At 43.8% G+C, this 17,249-nt stretch overlaps 1 protein-coding gene and 1 pseudogene across 3 annotated transcripts in view; both read left to right on the top strand.

Moving 5' to 3' along the window:
• The first annotated feature begins 549 nt into the window (after positions 1-549).
• On the top strand, positions 550-7,634 carry LOC310891127 (uncharacterized protein C6orf52). 2 transcript variants are annotated; one of them, XM_083853423.1, is made up of 4 exons: positions 550-861; positions 5,376-5,571; positions 6,098-6,143; positions 6,962-7,634. In XM_083853423.1, exons 2-4 carry the CDS (start codon positions 5,512-5,514, stop codon positions 7,096-7,098), a joined length of 243 nt encoding a protein of 80 aa, XP_083709549.1. In that variant the 5' UTR covers positions 550-861; positions 5,376-5,511; the 3' UTR covers positions 7,099-7,634. The 2 variants fall into 2 exon arrangements, with proteins under 2 accessions (XP_083709549.1, XP_083709550.1); XM_083853424.1 differs by lacking the exon at positions 550-861 and adding an exon at positions 5,101-5,195.
• A 5,125-nt stretch (positions 7,635-12,759) lies between these two features.
• LOC310891119 (nuclear pore complex protein Nup153-like) overlaps positions 12,760-17,249 on the top strand; it is a 30,499-nt pseudogene continuing 26,009 nt past the window's right edge. The window contains exons 1-2 of the transcript in view: positions 12,760-12,903; positions 15,344-15,554. The product of the transcript in view is annotated as a nuclear pore complex protein Nup153-like (transcript). The remainder of the gene's footprint in view (positions 12,904-15,343; positions 15,555-17,249) is intronic.

The raw sequence follows: 17,249 nt of genomic DNA, 5'->3' as shown, positions 1-17,249 counted from the left end.
ATGGACTAGACCGGGCTTTTGTATTCATCCTGTGCGGTAAGACTGAAATTTCCTGAGGTAAGATAATGGATTTCAGACAGAGTTGATTCTCTTGGACTTCCAACCTCTGAGCGGTCAGTCGGCATCTTTGTCTGAGGCTCTTGCCATTGCAAGGAGGAATTTTGGAAATGAGGGGTTTACTGTGACCATGGTGCAGTGAATTGCACGGTTACGTTGCACTTGTCAAGAGGAAGAGCGATGCAAGTAATACTAGGATAAAAGTTTTCTGCGTGTGCCGTGGAAGGGAAGAGCCATTCTTGTCTTTCCGGTTTTGAATTTGAAGCGTTATCTTCTGCTTCTCTCTTAAAAGGCACCTTTTTTTTAAAAGGCACCTGTCAGGCCTCTTTATGGAGGTTACACTGTGGTCAACAGCAGCAGAAGCTTGTGTGCTGAACAGAGTTGTGTGTTGTTTGGAAGCTTTGAGTTCCACTCTGTTTTTTTTGTTTGTTTGTTTGTTTCTTTGTGGGTTTTTGGTGGCTTTTATTTTTTTCAGGGGCGGGGGGGGGGGGGAGTTGCGGAGTAGTTTTGAACATTTCTGTGGGATTTGACAAATCAAATTTAAAAGTTAATGTTCATTTTATAGTTCATGTTCAAACAGGATGGTTAACTGTCTTGTTTGTCTCACAGAGGGTCCAACACCTGTGACCAGTAGCAGTGCATCTGCATTTTCTGCTCCTTCTGGAGAATTTCTGGATTTAGACAAATTCAAGAAGCCTGAAGGAAGCTGGGATTGGGAGACCTGCTTGGTTCAAAACAAAGCAGAGGCCACGAAGTGTGTAGCCTGTGAAAGTGCAAAGCCAAGCACCAAAGCAGAGCTCAAAGGTAATCCTTAATGATTAAAACGAGGATGCATATTCTGTGATTTATTTTTTGGTTTGCTCTGATTTTTTTTATTTTCTTACCTGTTAAGCACAATTATTTTTTCCTTTGAGGTGTGGCAAAATTATTCGTTTTTCCTGTAGGAATATTGCCTAGATAACATCTGTTTCCACACTTTTCCCCAAGAATAAGTTTATCCTTTTTAGAGAAAAGCTTTCATTAATGACGTGCTTGTTCTTTACATGCCCTACACGTTGTTCATTTGGAGTTCAGACTAAAAACATGATCTTTCAAAGAAGTTCGTATACTTTTTAAAGCCAGGTGGTGGGCAGAAAACACAATTGTGAAAAGTTTTATGTAGAGAGGAAGCATGGGGTTTTCTTGTTTGTTTTACTGTTTGGTTGGTTGTTTTTTAAACAGTTTTGACTGGAAAGATCAGGACTAGAATGTAGTTCAAACCTTCATGTACTTCAGGTAAACAGAATATCTTTTGTCTTCACTTGTGCGCTTATGTCCATCAAGTAAGACCTCTGAAACCATACTAGAAAAAATCTGCGGGATTTGATATGTTCATGTACTAGAGCTTTAGAAAAAGTTTAATTCCTATATGCAGCATGTCTTCTGTCCTGGTTATTGATACGTACGCAATTAGTAGCAATCCCTTTTTTGATCTCAACACTAGGTTTAGACAAAAAATTGCGACACCTTAAGGAACCTGTCCTGCATCTCATACAAGCACAGAAGTTGCAGTGTCTCAATGCTAGCAGTACAGTTGGTGGTAAAATCTTTAGTAGGGTGAAATAGAGGCCTCACACTTTTCAGAGAAAAAAAGAGATGAGAGAGAGTATCTTATTCCCACGTACTTGCAACTATGCTGCAGAGTGTACTGCTGTTACTCTAGTGCTACAAAGGTCCAAAAATCACTGAACAGTTATTAGCCAGTTTTGTATTCCTTTAATTTGTTGAAAGACTGCAGTAGAGGATTGAAGTTTTTATTGAGGATCACTGTGTGGAAAAATTCTGATTGTTAAATGTCATTTGTATGACTTAAGAACCGCGTTTTGGAGTACAGAATTCAGTATTAATTCCAGAAGGGGTAAGGGGAAGGACATTAGCTAGTAATCCCGAACAAAAGCAGTGTATAGAGCTATACTGATTTTAATCGCAGTATTCTTACAGTTGGTCTGTTACTGAACAGATATGTTTTGGGGAGATATGGTGGCCAGGGAGGCGTGTGTGTTTGTGTGCTTCCTCTTCTAGTTAAGGTTCTGGGGTTTGGTTTTGTCAGGAAAATTCGATGAGGCACCTTGTGTAAAAGGAAATGTTAACCAGCATTTTTCAACACGGTGTAGTCCCTTAAAAGTGTCATAGATGAAAAGAGGCCATAACCGCTGGGGGAAAAAGTTAGTGGGAAACTGAGAGCAGGATCACATTCAGTAGTGAGAGAGCAGCAGCCTAGGGAAAGCTGATGAATGACTGTAACAGATAGTTCTATTTTAAGTGTAAAACAACACTCAGTACTTTATAATGGTGGTCTTACCAGAGGGTTCTTCTCCATGGCTCCTAAAAGCACGTCTTGAAGGCATTCGAGTGCAGTGAACTTAAGCTGTAAGAGTTGGGCTGGTAAGCTTGGCCTGATTTGAAGCTGTAGGCACGGGGCTATAATTTCTGAACAGGCTACAAAAGAAACTGTACCACTGTGCTTTTCAGTGCTCCGTTTAGCAAAGCCATCAAATTGTTGCAGGCAATTGATGTTGTTCTTCTAAGAGCACCTGAAAGATATTTTTGTTTGAAGAGTTCAGAGGTACCGGTTAATACTGGTTCAGATAATTACAGCCAGCTCTTGGTGTTTGTGACCAATAAAGTTTGTGGCTCCAAAAGGAGTGGGTTAGTGCTAACTGATTAACTGCTGTATATGCAGAAATATGGAATCTGATTACTTACGCAGAGAGCACTTAAAATGTATTGTTTTGCTGGCTCTCAGTGAGTTGCATCTTAATGCTACCAAGGAATAAGCTTTTTGCTTCTGGCCCAAGTTTTTTAATTTGGTGAAAGCCTTTTCTGTGCACGTGCACATGCCAGAGAGGTTGCTTAAGTAATAGAAGCTATAGTAGCTGCTATCTTCTGTTTTTTGTAGAAGACAGAAACTGAATTCGTTAGCTTTGTAACTGTTATGCATACCAGAATTGGTTTTCGCCCTTTTGAAAATAGTAGAGGGTATGCCTATGTCAGATTTGGTGAGCAAGGTGATCAGATGAGGGCACTGCAAGACTGCCAGAACGCACCAGGTCTGGGGGGAAAAGGAATCCGGCTGAGCATAGGAATTTCTAAAAGGTAACCAAGGAGTTGTGCATTGATACAGTTATTCTAAATAATCAGATTCTTGTAGCTCTGCCTTTGGAAAGTCTGTGGCCCTTGCTGTAGTGGCTGTACACACGATGCAGTCTACAAAACCAGAAATGCAGAAGTCCTATGTTTTGACTCCCTGGATTCATCAACCTGCTTCAGGATGGCTGGGGGAATCCAACTGTTAAGTCTAGCCAGACAGCGCAACTTGGGCTTAGCTGCCATTGTAACCAGCCTTGTTTCTCAACAGTAGCAAAGCTGAATGCATTGGTAAATATTTTCAGGTTTGGGCCTGCATAAGGTAGAAGGGACAAGAAGTGGTTTTATATGCTAGGGAGTTCTTGTTCTTAGAGCTTTCCCTCTAGTTTGAGAGAAGCACATAACTAGTTTTACAGTGGGTTGACAGGAAAGAAGTGGGGGGGAAAAATGGGAACGCAGGGAGAAAGCCAAAGGCGTTATTACTAGAACAGGTTTAGAATGCTATTCTTTGCTTTTCATGAGCTTAGGGCAATGGGGAGTTTAAAGCTTAGCACTTCCTGAGAGGGTTTCTTACTCTACCGGCTCAGTTCTATCACTTATTTAAGGCAATTCAGGTCTCTGAACGGTTAAAGAATTGATACCAAATTTGATGAACTCTGATCCAGGATACTGACAAAACAGGACTTCATATAAACAATTTCAGTATGTTCATGAGGTTAGCTTGTGTGTTCTGTTAAATAGTAAAAAATGACACTTCTGTTTCTGTTTACCTAGCATAATTCTGCAAATGTTGCCTCCTTCTGCTTTAGAATGGAAATGCTCTTCTCCAAGAGAGCACTGTCCAAACTTCTTTGCCAAAATTTTTTGATTAAATTAATATTGTTTTATTTTGAAAACAAGAATAAGCCACAAACATGTTTTCTTGCTTCGGCTATCCAGAAGAACGTCAACAGTATTTTCAGATTTTCCTTCCCTACACAACTGTATGTAGGAAGAGTGCAGTTGGAAGCAGAAGACCTAAGATGATGTATCTTCTGTTTGTTTACTACAGTAACAAGACAATGGATTACCTCTTTATTAGAACTTGTGTAGCTTTGCAGTATTGAAACAAATGTAGGTATTAAAATACACATCAGTAATACGTTTCTGAATGGCTGAGTACCGTGCTCTCTTAGCATTGAAATACCCAGCCATTGGATTAGTTTGTCCCTCATGTTTGCTTAGTTTGGAAGCTATTTCAGAATGCCTTCAGCTTGTATTCTTCCCCAAAAGCATAGAACTCACTTCTCTGCATCCCCAATTCAAGTGAGAGAAACTGGGCACTGCAACCACAGGAGGTCTGCCTGTACAGAATCAGTGAAGACAAGTCTAAACAGCGGATTTTTTTGAATATGCAGCTGGGTTATCTGAATGTTCTTTATGCAGTGTACCTCAGTTTTAGTACAGATAGCACTTGTCTTGGTTCTTGTCATTAGTCTGAAGCTGCCCCTGAGAAAATCTTGAAAGGGAAAGTAGTGAAAGCTAATCAGCTGGCCCTTTCTTCTTAAGAACCAGTGTATTTTGTAATTCTCCCACTAATAATAAGGCGTCACGCTGGAGAATCGCGATTGTGTTGTTAAGCAAGACTGACTTCACCTGAGCGGTATAGTTGGCAGCTGTTGAATGTTTAATGGACTTTAAACAAACAAAAAAACTGAGCAGGTGGAGGTAGACATGGCAAACTGACAGGCGGCGTCAGATGCTTCTTTGAAATGGATAATCTGACTCCATTCACTTCTTTCTGGAAATAAGATCTAGTAATTAACCAAACAAAAGATAGAAGGGTTAAGACTGCATCTTTAAAGCAGCTGTGCTTGATAAATGTCTCTGGTCTTAAATCAATCTTTAGCAAAGCACAGAGACTTAGCAGCAGCTTGCTTATGCCAACGCTAAAAATACTTGATGTGTACAGGTAACCATGTCAAGGCTCTGGAGTTAATCCATGAGAACAATTCCTTCTGGTATTGGCAAAGGTGAGGATGCTTGCTTCTATAGAAATGAGGTTTTGAGCTGTGACTTAAGCTGTCACTTAGGTGACTGTTTAGGAAAGCTTCCTTTTAAGTTTTGAAGTATGTAAGCTGACAAATTGTTTAAGTTCAGAACTGGGTTTACAGTTTCTGTTCTCTGACTGTATGCAACTTCTCATGTTTCAGACTGAAAGCAGAATTGCAGCGGTACCAGTCATACAACTATAATGATTATTGCCAAGATTACCAGAACTACCACTTGCAGAGGAGTTAAGATGCTCACGCTGACTACAACTACAGCTCCTATGCTCCCTATGACAGCATGCAAGCTGTTGGAGACTGCTCTTTAGGAGATTCTTTAATGGCTCCAGCTGTTTTTGAGGTAAAGATACTGCACGCTTGCTGTAAAGAAAATATTTCACAGATAATATGTTGTACAGATTTGTGTGAATCAGCAAAAAGAATCCGAAGTTGAAAACATGCTTTCTGCTTAGTGTGAAGTTAAAAGAGCAGATTCCATTCAGAGGTGTTTGTATTTAAGTGCTTAAATAGTAAATCCATAGAATTAGTGATTTATACACCATTATTTGTTCACGCATACCAAAGAATGGTTTTGACAGCATAATTGCGTACGCTTCTTCTGTTCCTGTTCTTCTGATTTGCTTTGCTTAAAGCAAATTAAACAGTTGTTGTAAGTGGTCTTATCGTGGTCAATGTATTAGTTGTGACCTCCGGAGGTCCCTTCCAACCTGTACTGTAATATTGGCTTTCTTCTAAAAATAAGTAGATAAAATGCCATCTATCCTTGTAGTTGTAGGAAGAAGGAATGGGTTGAGACTGCAGCACTTTGAATCTGTGATGCTTTCTGAAATGAGTTATGATTAAACTTAGCCTTTTCTGTCTTTCAGGAATCTTCAGTTATGACTGCAATCGGTGATGACCTAATTACTGACGGTAATAAGGGTTCTATCATTGTCACTTGAGTTTAGCCATCCTTGTGCCTTTTAACAATACAAGCCAACCTCTACTGGATGAAGAACATCTTGAAAATTCAGCTGAGGTCAAACCTCTGTGGGGTTGATCTGCAATCAGCTGGGGTTTTAAAGCTGATACAGCATACACTGACCGCATCAAGTAAAACGGGACACTGTCAATGCTTCGCAGCAGGTTTCTTGTACCTGTGCCTTCATTCCCATTTGAAAATGGTCTAATACAGAATTTTGTTCTTTGTATTGGTTCCGCTAAACAGATTTTATATTAGAAACTCAGTAATATGCAAAAGCTTTGTTCTCCACCCTGAGGTAAAAGCTTATGTTGCAGATTCCAAAAGGAGGATTCAGCTTGCACTTACAAATACGGTACAAAACATATTTGTGTCCTGGAAGGTTTGCAAAGTTCCTCACGTGGAGGCATTTTGTGTTAGTGTTTAGAAACTATCCTATGTAACGTGTATTGCCGTAGAAGTGAATTAAATGACTCTTGGGAGGGTTTCATGGCTGATTATCCTTAAACGTTATCTTTACTATCTTAAACATTGTCTTTGTCTTTATCTTGAAAGACAGTTCTAGTCCCAGCCTTCTAATATAAAAATTCCCAAAAGTTGGAGCTGTGAGGCTCAAAATTTTAGAGGACTAAATACCTCACTAAAATTAGTAGATCTAATAGCTTATTACACTTAGCTTAAAATACATTTTATTAGCCATTTCACGTGAAGTTTTTTTGTGCGCATGCCTCAGATTTGATACTTGGACTTACCAGGCTTTTATTTTCAGATCCACAGCTCTACTTGGATGTTGATGAAATGAACAGACAATTCACGGAGACAAGCGAAGAACTCTACGATTCACTCATGAATTGTCACTGGCAACCTCTGGATACGGTCACTTCTGAAATCCCCTCTGCTATTTAAGCGTCTTCTAGAGCATGACCGTTAGGACCAAAGTGCTAAAACTACATTTCTTCTACATTATTCTAGCTCATAAGTTTTAAAGCACAGTGATAGGTTGGGTTTTTTTTGCTATGCTTTTGACAGTTTCTGTAATCTTTTTGTTCATCACTCTCTTCTTGGAGCATCATGAAGTCATGTAAATATTCGAGAAATGTAAAGAGGTAAATGGGGTCTTATCTTAAAGATAAGACTTGCCTGTGTAAATAAAAAATTTGTATCTGCAAACCTGCCAGCAAGGGATTTTACTTGTACCTGTGTGCAGCACGTTCTCTTCCGGCTTATGGAATTTAACAAGGTAGTAAGGGTATTTCATCTGTCATTATTTTTATATGGGCATTAGGACACAAGCAAAATCTAGCTTTCCCTTGTTTTCCTGGTTCCTTAGGTAAGCGACAAGCCAAGCCTTTCATGTGCTTGCTTAGACTGGAAGTATGTATGGGAGACACTCACAGGCCTTGCTATGGAAACACCTGTGCCCACTTTTTCCTGCAGGCTGCTGGCTCTAACTGTACTACTGATATATGCTAGGTCAGCTAAAATTGGCTTATAAATAGGGTATGTTAAGCATATGGAAGTGTAGACTTCAACTGCCATAGCTACAAACATCCCGTGGAATGAGGATGATGTCTGCTGGCACTCTCTGCATCAGCATTCAGTTTTCCCTTGCCCTTCTTACTGTTAGACTTCTCAGCTGACGCTTTACAGCGAAGAAATTGCTACAACATAATCCGTGTTCTTAAACCTAAAAAAAAAAAAATCTTGGAGAAAACAACTTGCTGGTTTTCCCTCCTTGCTGGCAAGGAGAAAAATAGTCCACCAGGAACAACAAAAAAATCCTAGTAACAGCTCCTTAAGTTATACCCTCTGCTACCCTCTCTGATTGCTCTGGTCTTCCTTCATTCGTGGTAATGAAGTTTTTAAAGCTCTGGTAGAAGGATGACAGTACTCAAGTCAAAGGAGATGAGAGCCATGAGGAAAGCTTTGCTTTAAGCTAGAGCAGTCTTGCGAGTTGCTGCCTTTATGCTGTTCTTATCTTGAAGGGTACAGAGTCTTTTCCAGTCATAGGGACTCCATAACCCTATGAGTATGGAGAAATAGTTGCTAATTAACAGTGTGTATAATAAGTAAGTGAGGCTGGAAACAAAAGAATATTCCTCCAAGAAAAAAAAGGAAGCAGAAATTACTGTACTTAATAGCTGGGGAAGCTGTTAAAGCTAGTTGACACAGTTCTGGTACTGCCGTGTGTGTTTTGGGGGCAACATAAACCATAATTGCTGTGATGGCAGGTAAGAATCCAATTCTTTTTTATGGCTTAGTGTAGTCAGTGAAAGCAGTGGTCCTAAGCTGCATGCTGTTCTTAAATGTAATGCAAATTCTCTTTTGTGACTCCTCAGTACTTCCAGGTTGCTTGTAGCTGATCACCAGCAACTGCTTCTGTTAGCTATTAGCTGTTGGGTTTTTGCTAGGAATACTTTCAGTCCTGAATTGAAATGATGACATCCTGAAACAGAAGAGGCTCTTGGAGTATTGTAGGAAGCACATTCTTCCTGGTTCTAGTGCAGGTGTACACGTAGGAGGAGACAGAAGGCAAAGAACCTCACATAGGTGGAGGGGGTGAGGTGGCATCACAGTTAGAGCTGTTGCAGTTAACTCTTCCCAAAGCATGAAAGCAACGTGGCTGGGAACAGGGATTTGTTGGGTTGCTTCTTTGTGTGAGCCAGGGAGTCTTTTGAGGGGCAGATTAATAAGAATATGACACAAGGTAGAGGTGCAATAGATGAAGCAAAGAATCTGGGTGGGAAAAGGGTTGCTCGTACGTGTCTATGGAATTGTTTCAGGGGACTGAGCTGGGGCAAATTCAAGATAATAGATGCAGCCTCCTTGAATTTGGATGGCAGTGCTGAAGCTTCAAAACCTTACAAGCTTTGATGCCACTTCAATTGTAGTGCATAGCTGTGGTACTTGAGCTCAGAAGTGCAAACTGCACAGGATTTTTTTATCTATTTTCTTCAACGTGAGCAGCAAAACATCTTCCAGGAATGTGCCTGGGTGCTACGCTGCTTTGACACGGCTTGCTTTGCATCACCAAACACAGTAGTTAGGTTGCATCGAGTACTTTGTGGAAACATTCATTGTGTTGTCACCCAGAAATGGGATGCTACAGATGTGTGTTGGCCCGGCAGTATCAGTGCTGGTTTTTGGCCTTTGAGAGGTTGGTCCATAACATGTGACCTGTGTAACGAGAGGCCCACATAGATTGGTGACTTCATTAAGTCTGATGCTGTGGTGGTGTGTGACCCAAGGCCCTGAACGTCAGAAAATCAGGCTGTGGCCACCTATTTTATGCAGACTTTGCCTATTAACAAGGTCTCTACACTGTACGTTAGAGACGTGTGCCTCCTTTTCCGGACTAGATAGCGAAAATACCAGTTTTGTAGTTCAGTGAATGAGATTGGTTGGGCTGTTTGTCCTCCAGAGCTGAAAAATGTTGGGAGTGTATTCTCTTGGAGTCCACAGAAATGAAAATGATGAGAGGAAGAGAACGTTGGTTGCAGCCCGCGTGCTGCTGTTATAAAGTAGTTCTCTGATGTCTTTTTCCCTCTGCTGAGACTTATCAGCCTATCGTCCTTTCCTGTTAGGAGCGCATACCTGGCTTGGGATGGTGTGCGCAGGGCAGATTCTTTACCGTAAGAGCACAGTGAATGCCAGACTTCTTCCTGTACTGCCGTGTTAACCGTGAGTCACAAATTCAGGAAGCAGTGATTGCATCGGAACTGCTAGAATGCTTTGCGGAGTCTTTTTACTGGGTAAACTTCACAGCTGCAGTTACAACTTCCAGCCTGTGTTAGCTGAACACATCGTACTGGTGCCCGCCATCAGTTTGACAAAGATGGGATTGCAGTAGGAACTTGCTTTTTTCCTTCTTTTTAATTAAACAAGTCTTTGAAGCAACTTTTCCAACACCGCCATACTTCACTTCTTCCAGTTATTTTCTGTTTTACTTAGCTGAAATGTTTTTTTTTCTTCCAAGCTTGAGGAAGTTTTCTACAAGAATGTCCCGTAATGATTTCATAAACTCTTTTCGTTGTACCTAGCTGCAACAGAGAGTGCTTTTATTCAAAAACCTGCTGGTTTTCTCTTCCAAGAAGTAGTGGGGTTTTTCCTATCTCTTCACTGATGGGAAAGGCTGTAGGACAGTAGCTTGAGGGGCTGCTAATGCTGTCATCAGTGAGCCGGGAAGAGGCAGGAGTCCGAAACGGGTAAAAAGTACTTAAAAGGATACCAAAAGAGTAAACGGTACTTAAGCCGTGGATGTTTCTTTTTGCAGGGATGCTCTGGACTAACCGCTTCTTTCTAGCACTACCTCAAAGTAACTTGCAGATAGACCTCACAGGGAAGGTTGATCAAATGGTGATGATCGCTGTCATTCTGCTGGACACGCAGATACTTGCCTTTCGTTTTGGCTCATTTTTAATACCAATTAACTTCAGTGCCTCGCGTTAATAGACACCGTTTGACTGCATCGGCAAATGTTTCTGAGTCGTGAGTGTCATTAAAGGCCTGTCACCCTATGGAAATCCTTCTAAATAAGAAAAATGGCATTCAAATAAATAAATAAAGCAGCGTTTGAACTTATGAGCAAACCTAGCGTAGCTGCCTTTGACGCTGATCTGGAGGAGAAAAATCACGTTATCACACTACTATGGTTGCCTTAATAGGTTTGGTGTACATGAGGGAGGGAAGTATTATGTGATGTTTGCCTAGCTATTACATGGCCGATGCAGGAGGGGTTTTAGTCAGTTCCCTGAGCACGTATTGTTGCAGAAGTCGGTGATTTCACTGCCCAATGTCTGTTATTAAGGGCACGATTCATGTCCCGTTATCGTTTTTATTCTTTATTTATGTGTTTATTTTCTGGGGCGGCGATCTGTCACGATGCCCATCGTTCCCCTGCCGTGGGGTAGAATTTAGCGTGACGACTGCTTCCCGGACCAACGGGGCCACGAATCCGGCCTAAAACACTGCTTGTGCGTTGGTTGTCGGCGTGGGGGCTGTTGGTTGTCGGTGCGGGGGTATCGGTTGTCGGTGCGGGGCTTTTCTGACGAGCACTGTGGGCTCGGGGCGCCGTCCCACGCCCGGCGCGGTGCTGCGGCACACCAGCGGTCGGCGCCACGGCGCGGGGAGGCTCTGGAGGTGACTCCTAGCCCCGTGCTTACGGTGGCCGGGCCGGGGTTCATTATGGCGGCCGGGTCCTGAGGGCGGGAGCGGGAGGGCGGCGGGACCGGGACGGGACCGGGGCGGGGCGAGGAACGGGAGCGGCAGCGGGAGGGGGGGGCGCGCGTTCCCGTGAGGGGAGGGGGCGCGCGAGGGAGGGAGGGGGAGGGTGTGAGAAACACTCCGTAGCCAATAACTTGGGCTCAGGCGAGGAGCTCGGCGAAGCAGGAATTTATTCGCGATCGCAGTGGCGGGCGTCCCGTCCGTGCGAGGACTACCGCACACCAAATTTCCCTGGTGTATTGCCAAGCACTTCCCCGTGCAAGGGCTTACCATACACCACATTTCCCGAGACTCTTCCTTTCTCTCCCTTATCTCACGCTTCGTCCGTCTCCGGCCGCGCCCCTCGCGGAGCTGCGGAACCGCGGATCAGGACTCCACACTCGCTCCGTACAAAAGTACGTCTCAATCACACGGCACACAGAGTCTCACCCGACCCCCAAGGCAATACTTCCTATTTCTTACCTTGGTCTGTGCACAGAGTTACCGGATCAATTCTCAAAGCCGGAGTGCCTGCCTTCTTCCCTTCCCCACTCCTTCACGGATCCTGCCTCTTTCATCAGTCTCGGGCCCTCTGTCAGCTCTCCGCAGAACCGCCGCCGTCGATGCACAGGACCGCTGAAATCAGCGGGGCATGCCTTCCTGCTGCTGCGGCGGTGGGGCTCCCCGGTAGGCGACTGGCTCCCGGACGAGCCCCCAAATTGTGAGAAACACTCCGTAGCCAATAACTTGGGCTCAGGCGAGGAGCTCAGCGAAGCAGGAATTTATTCGCGATCGCAGTGGCGGGCGTCCCACGAGCAGGAGCGCCCCTGCTGGTTCCAAAACCCAGTTTATATACTTTTTGATGACGGGACCCTCCCCTGTTTCCCCACTGAGGGGGTGATCCAGGCTCACAATCTGTCTGATGCTTCCCAGACAATGCATGGCCTTCAGTTGCCGGCCTGTTAAATTTCGAATTTCTTTCGACTTTTTTACTGGTTGAAGCGGTAATGGTTCTTCACTTACCTGACTTGACTCAACACCGTGATTTTCCCCGAATTGTTCTACGGAGTCTGGTTGTCTGCATTTTACAAGGTCGCCTGCTAAGCGTTCTTATCGCTGCAAGCACACCTCGATACCCCATTCCTTACCTTTAAACAACGTAACTCTGCAAAAACAACATTTTTATTCCCACGAGGGGCAGGGCAGGCCCCGCGGCGCGTGGCGGCGGGGGGCGGGGGGGCCCCGTGACGGCACCGAACGCGGGGGGGGGGCGGTATGGCCTCGGGCGGCGCGACCGGTAGCGGCGCGACCGGCAGCGGCATGGCCGGCGGTGGCAGGGCCGGTGGCGGCGGGGCGCCGGGCGGCAGCCCAGGAGCCCGATCAGGAGGAGGAGGAGCAGGAGGAGGAGGAGGAGGAGGAGGAGGAGGAGGAGGAGCGGCCGGCGGCAAGGTGAAGAGGCGGCGCCACCGTTTGGGCGCCGCGAAGCCCCCCTGTGCCAGGAGCAAGCGGGTGAGGAGCGGCCCCCCCACAGCGGGCCCTTCCCCCTCAGCCCACCAGTTACCCCCTTACTTACCCCCTTACCTTACCCGCCCCTTTATCCCCTTAGTTACCCCCTACCCACCTCCTTACCCCCTTAGTTACCCCCTCGACCGCTTAGTTACCCCCTTAGTTACCCCCTCAACGGCTTAGTTACCCCCTTAGTTACCCCCTCAGCCCCTTCCTAACCCCCTCAGTTACCCCCTCAGCCCCTTACTTACCCCCTTACCCCTCTACCCAGCCCATTACCCCCCTCCTCCCCCTCCCCTTCACCCCCAGCCCGCTGCCCTCAGGACCCCCAGTGCCACCCCCAGGGCTTTCCCCGCTCCCTGCACCCCTCCTCAGCCCATCATCAATTCTCTGAACGTTACCTGCCAGGCTTTGCTTCTCGTTTGTGCTGTAGGGTACAGCAGGTTGACGGTGAAAGCGGTCCGTCAATTCGGGGTGTGAAAATCCCCGTGCTGGAGGGGGGACGCGCCGAGATCCCTCCCAGCAGCTCTTTGCTAAGAAATGTCAGGACGCCCAGAGAGATGCTCTGGAGATGCCCTCTGCACATGTTTGTTCAGCCAAAACCTCTCCGCTATTAAATGAGCAACGTAGCTGAGGGGATTGATTATCATATGCAAAACCAAGGGAGCGCTACGCATGGATAGCTGCTCAATTAGGTTTTTATCACTTGCAGAAATGCCAAGTCCCTTATACCACATATTGACAATCAATCTTGTCCATCTAAAGCTGGCCTGGAAGGGCAATGCAAACATTCCCCACGCTTACAGAGCAACCGTTGAAACCTCTGGCTTGAACAGTGCATTAATGTTGAAAGTGCCATAGCTTGCGTGTGCCGACACTGTGTAGCTAACTGATAAACCTTACACGTGGATTGAAAATAATCAGTGGAGATGGTTTTCTAACTTTTCCATTGTCTGTTATCTCTGCGTGTTTTCCAGTAGGTTTATTTAAAGAGTGTGCCAGAGCAAACACGTGCGTGGGGATATCTGGGGGATTCTGCACAGAGAATGGCTGCTGCACATCCAGCGCAGATCAAATTAACAGTAACTTATCGGGGAAGAATTTTAATGATTTGATAAATAGACAAACTGATAGGTGTTACATGTGTGCATTTATTATAGCAGTTAGCTTTGTAACCAGACGAATCGTGCAAATGTTCATAACGTAAAAGGACGAGCTTTGAGCAGATAGCTTGCTTAGAGCATTTGTCAATTAATTTCAGTTTATCTTCAATATCATGTCCACTCTGCAGAAGGTTCTGTGGCTTAATGTTAATTGTCTCTCAGTGATGCAGTTGGGGAGGCACGAAAGCGACCGATGCGATTTTGTGAGGTTATACCTCTGGTTCTGATCCCTACCCCGCTGTTTTTCTCATCCTTCCCCCTACAACTTTAGTCGATAAGTCGATTCTTAGAAATACTTAAATAGATGTGTTTTGTGTGCTTGTGATCCTAATTACAGCCCACCAAACCCTCTGTCTCTTACCATTAAGCTCTGAAGGTGCCTGGGCACTGTAGACAGTATAGTTAGCAGCTTCAAAGTTCCTGGGAACTAGTCCTGGATCTAATTTACCTTTTTTTTTTCCCCCTGCCTGCAGGAGGGATGATTAGCAGGATGCCTAGCTCATGATTGTCAGCTTTCTGGATATTAATTTTTATTATTAATTTTTATTATTAATTATATTCATTTATATTAATTTATCTTTTATTTAACCGTAGTTCCTGGGGCTTTCGGTCAGGTGGGAATTCTCCGATCGTACCCGATGTATGCCGCAGAGTCAGTCTTCTACAAAATACAGCAACAGCTTTAGAAGGCTCTTGCAAGAGGAGGTGCTGGTGCTATAGCTATAGCTGTGTTTCTTGCAGGACATCTTCTGGGTTAGCCTGACTGTTGAGAGCAGAACTGTTTTTTGTGCGTATAGTCACTGCAATTCAGCATTACTAAAATTGAAAATATTTAGATTCACTGATTTTAATGGGTAGTATGGTCCTGACTGTCGCAGTAGATAATTGCTGAACTTCTGGTTTAGTTGGTTTTCACGGGAGGGTGCGAAGAGGAAGAGTCCTGGAACAAGTCTGTAGGTCAGGAGCTGTTCAGGCGTAGAGTTTCCTGATAGCCTTGCAGATTGACGACCTGCTGGTGAATTTTGGCAGAGGTTTCAAAACTTTGAACCTTGCCAAGGTCACTTGGAAGTGCAGAAAGTGATAGGTAGTTGTAAATCAATCTTAGGTGAATTTTAGGTTTACCAGAAGTGTAGCGATCCTATGCCAGGGATCAACCTCGTCGTCGTCTTCTGAATATTTGCTGTATAATATCTGTCTTCAAGGTCCGTGGAAGGTGGTATCGCAGCATATGCTGTTGACTGCGTTTCTGTAATTAAACAAGTGTTTTTTCTTTCAAGCAGGGAATAATTAGCAGAATGACAGAAACGGTGAAAAATATTGTACCGGCCTGGCTGCAGAAGTATTTCAATAAGCGTGAGGAGGAGTGTGTAGACAGAAATGAATCTGCAAACCAGGAGGAGACTCCGGTAAACTATCACCACGATTATTCAGATGAAGATACCATAATCGATGAGAGATTCACGCCTGAACCAGCAGGAATTAGTAGACGAGGTATGTGAAAAATCATTTGGAATTCTGGCCATCTGTATTTATTCACAGATTTCTAGTTTTGAATCTGAATTTCAAAAGGAAATTGGAATGAGGGTTTTGACAGAATGAAAAAAACCCAAAAAAAGTCAAAACAACTGTTTGTGAAACCGTCTTAGCTTTAAACTGTATACACAGTTACGAAGCATACATCTTATGCTCTTGGAAGGCATCAGTTAACTTTAGGTACTCTATTAGCCAGGTGCTAAATGCTGAAAATAAGTCATTTGCAAGTGTGCTGGGTTGCATTTTCCATCTTTTAAAAGATATGGAATGAAAATCTGTCTAATTGCCTAAGGCAATTAAAAAAATTAATTTGTTTTGCAGTCTTCGAAACAAAAGACTAGATGCTAGAATGGCAGAGGAAAATTCCGTCTCGTGTCCCGACTTTGTTTGTTTTGTTTTGTTTTTTTTTTGTTTTGGGCTTTGATCAATTTAGTAAAGTTCCTCGTTAACTTGATGGTGAACTGGGGAACTTGTGCACGGATGTGGTTTATGAGATTATTATCCTTAAAATATTCAATAACTTTAAGGTCTACGCGGGGGGAGGGGGTGTCTTTGAAAAGGTATTTGGACCGTTGGCAACGAGGTTTGCAACTCCTTTACCTCATGAAAGATTAATTTGTCTTATATCCAGTGCCTCTCACTGTTCCTGTAGTCCTGTTGTATAAATTTGCATCTATTCTTATTTGAGTTTCTCTTAAATTAGCTGTTTTGGGGAAGTCAGCTTTTAATAAGTGAAGAAGTTTTGTCTGAGCGTGCGTAGGTAACCATAGATAATGTGGAAAGTCAGTTGCTTCTGTTGTTGGCAGAATCAAAAAATAAGGAGGAAATATCTTTGCCTCCAATCTCATCTAATTGTAAACAAGGAGATTGATGGCTTTCTGTGTAGCTGTAGCTTGGGAATGAGTTTGGAGAAAAGAATAGAGAAGGTCTTCGTGACTGAGGAACACATGTTGGCTTTCCTATGTAACTGCGTGAAAGGAGCTTTCAGTAAGAACAGCTGCACTGCAAGCTTGCTAACTCCAGGAGATCAGGAGCAGGTGGACACCCTGGAACCTTTTGCAGCTTATGTTGCTGTCCGTGGGTGTCGCTTACTATGCTTAAGAATAAGATTTTTTTTAGCAAGATAGACTTCAAGGCCACCTATTCCAGGCCACTGGCATTGTTTGCAGACCCTTTGCTTCAAGAGGGAAAAATGCTCATCTGGTTACTTGGGTCAACATCCTTGTCCCTTGGGTCAAAATCCCAATAGTTAATGGGTAGGAGATGATGTTTTGCCTCTAACGTGAGCTGATATGGAAGAACTTGGGAAAAAAGTACTGCAAACGTTCATTTTCATGTTGTGTATTCAGATTAATATAACCTTTGTTCCAATATTATGGAAGCTGCAGTGTTATCTGTAATTTACCGTGTAATCTCAAATTTTGTAAAGCTTATTGCAAGCTGTACATGGGAGAAGGAGTATATATGTTTGATTTAGTGAACGGCCAAGTCAGCGTTAGAGCATTTGAGCACGGGGTCAGAATGTGGTGTTGTAAAACCTCATAGTTAACTACTTCTGGATGCAACATTAATACTGTGTATCGCAAGCAGTGTTGTTGTTGTAGCCAGACAGTTAGATGCAACCGTATCTGGGTGAGGAAGAAGTTAAATTTG

Source organism: Anser anser (genome assembly GCF_964211835.1).
Source record: "Anser anser genome assembly, contig: HAP1_SCAFFOLD_97, whole genome shotgun sequence".
Lineage (NCBI taxonomy): Eukaryota > Metazoa > Chordata > Aves > Anseriformes > Anatidae > Anser > Anser anser.
Note: the sequence above shows the minus strand (reverse complement) of the source record. Positions and strands in the feature narration are given on the sequence as shown.

What these genes read in the sequence shown, in the direction of transcription:
- LOC310891127 (XM_083853423.1), top strand. Translation starts at nt 5,512, where the DNA reads ATGCAAGCTGTTGGAGACTGCTCTTTAGGAGATTCTTTAATGGCTCCA. An exon ending in TGGCTCCAGCTGTTTTTGAG is followed by an intron (nt 5,572 to 6,097) that starts GTAAAGATACTG and finishes TCTGTCTTTCAG; the next exon opens with GAATCTTCAGTTATGACTGC. An exon ending in TGATGACCTAATTACTGACG is followed by an intron (nt 6,144 to 6,961) that starts GTAATAAGGGTT and finishes TTTTATTTTCAG; the next exon opens with ATCCACAGCTCTACTTGGAT.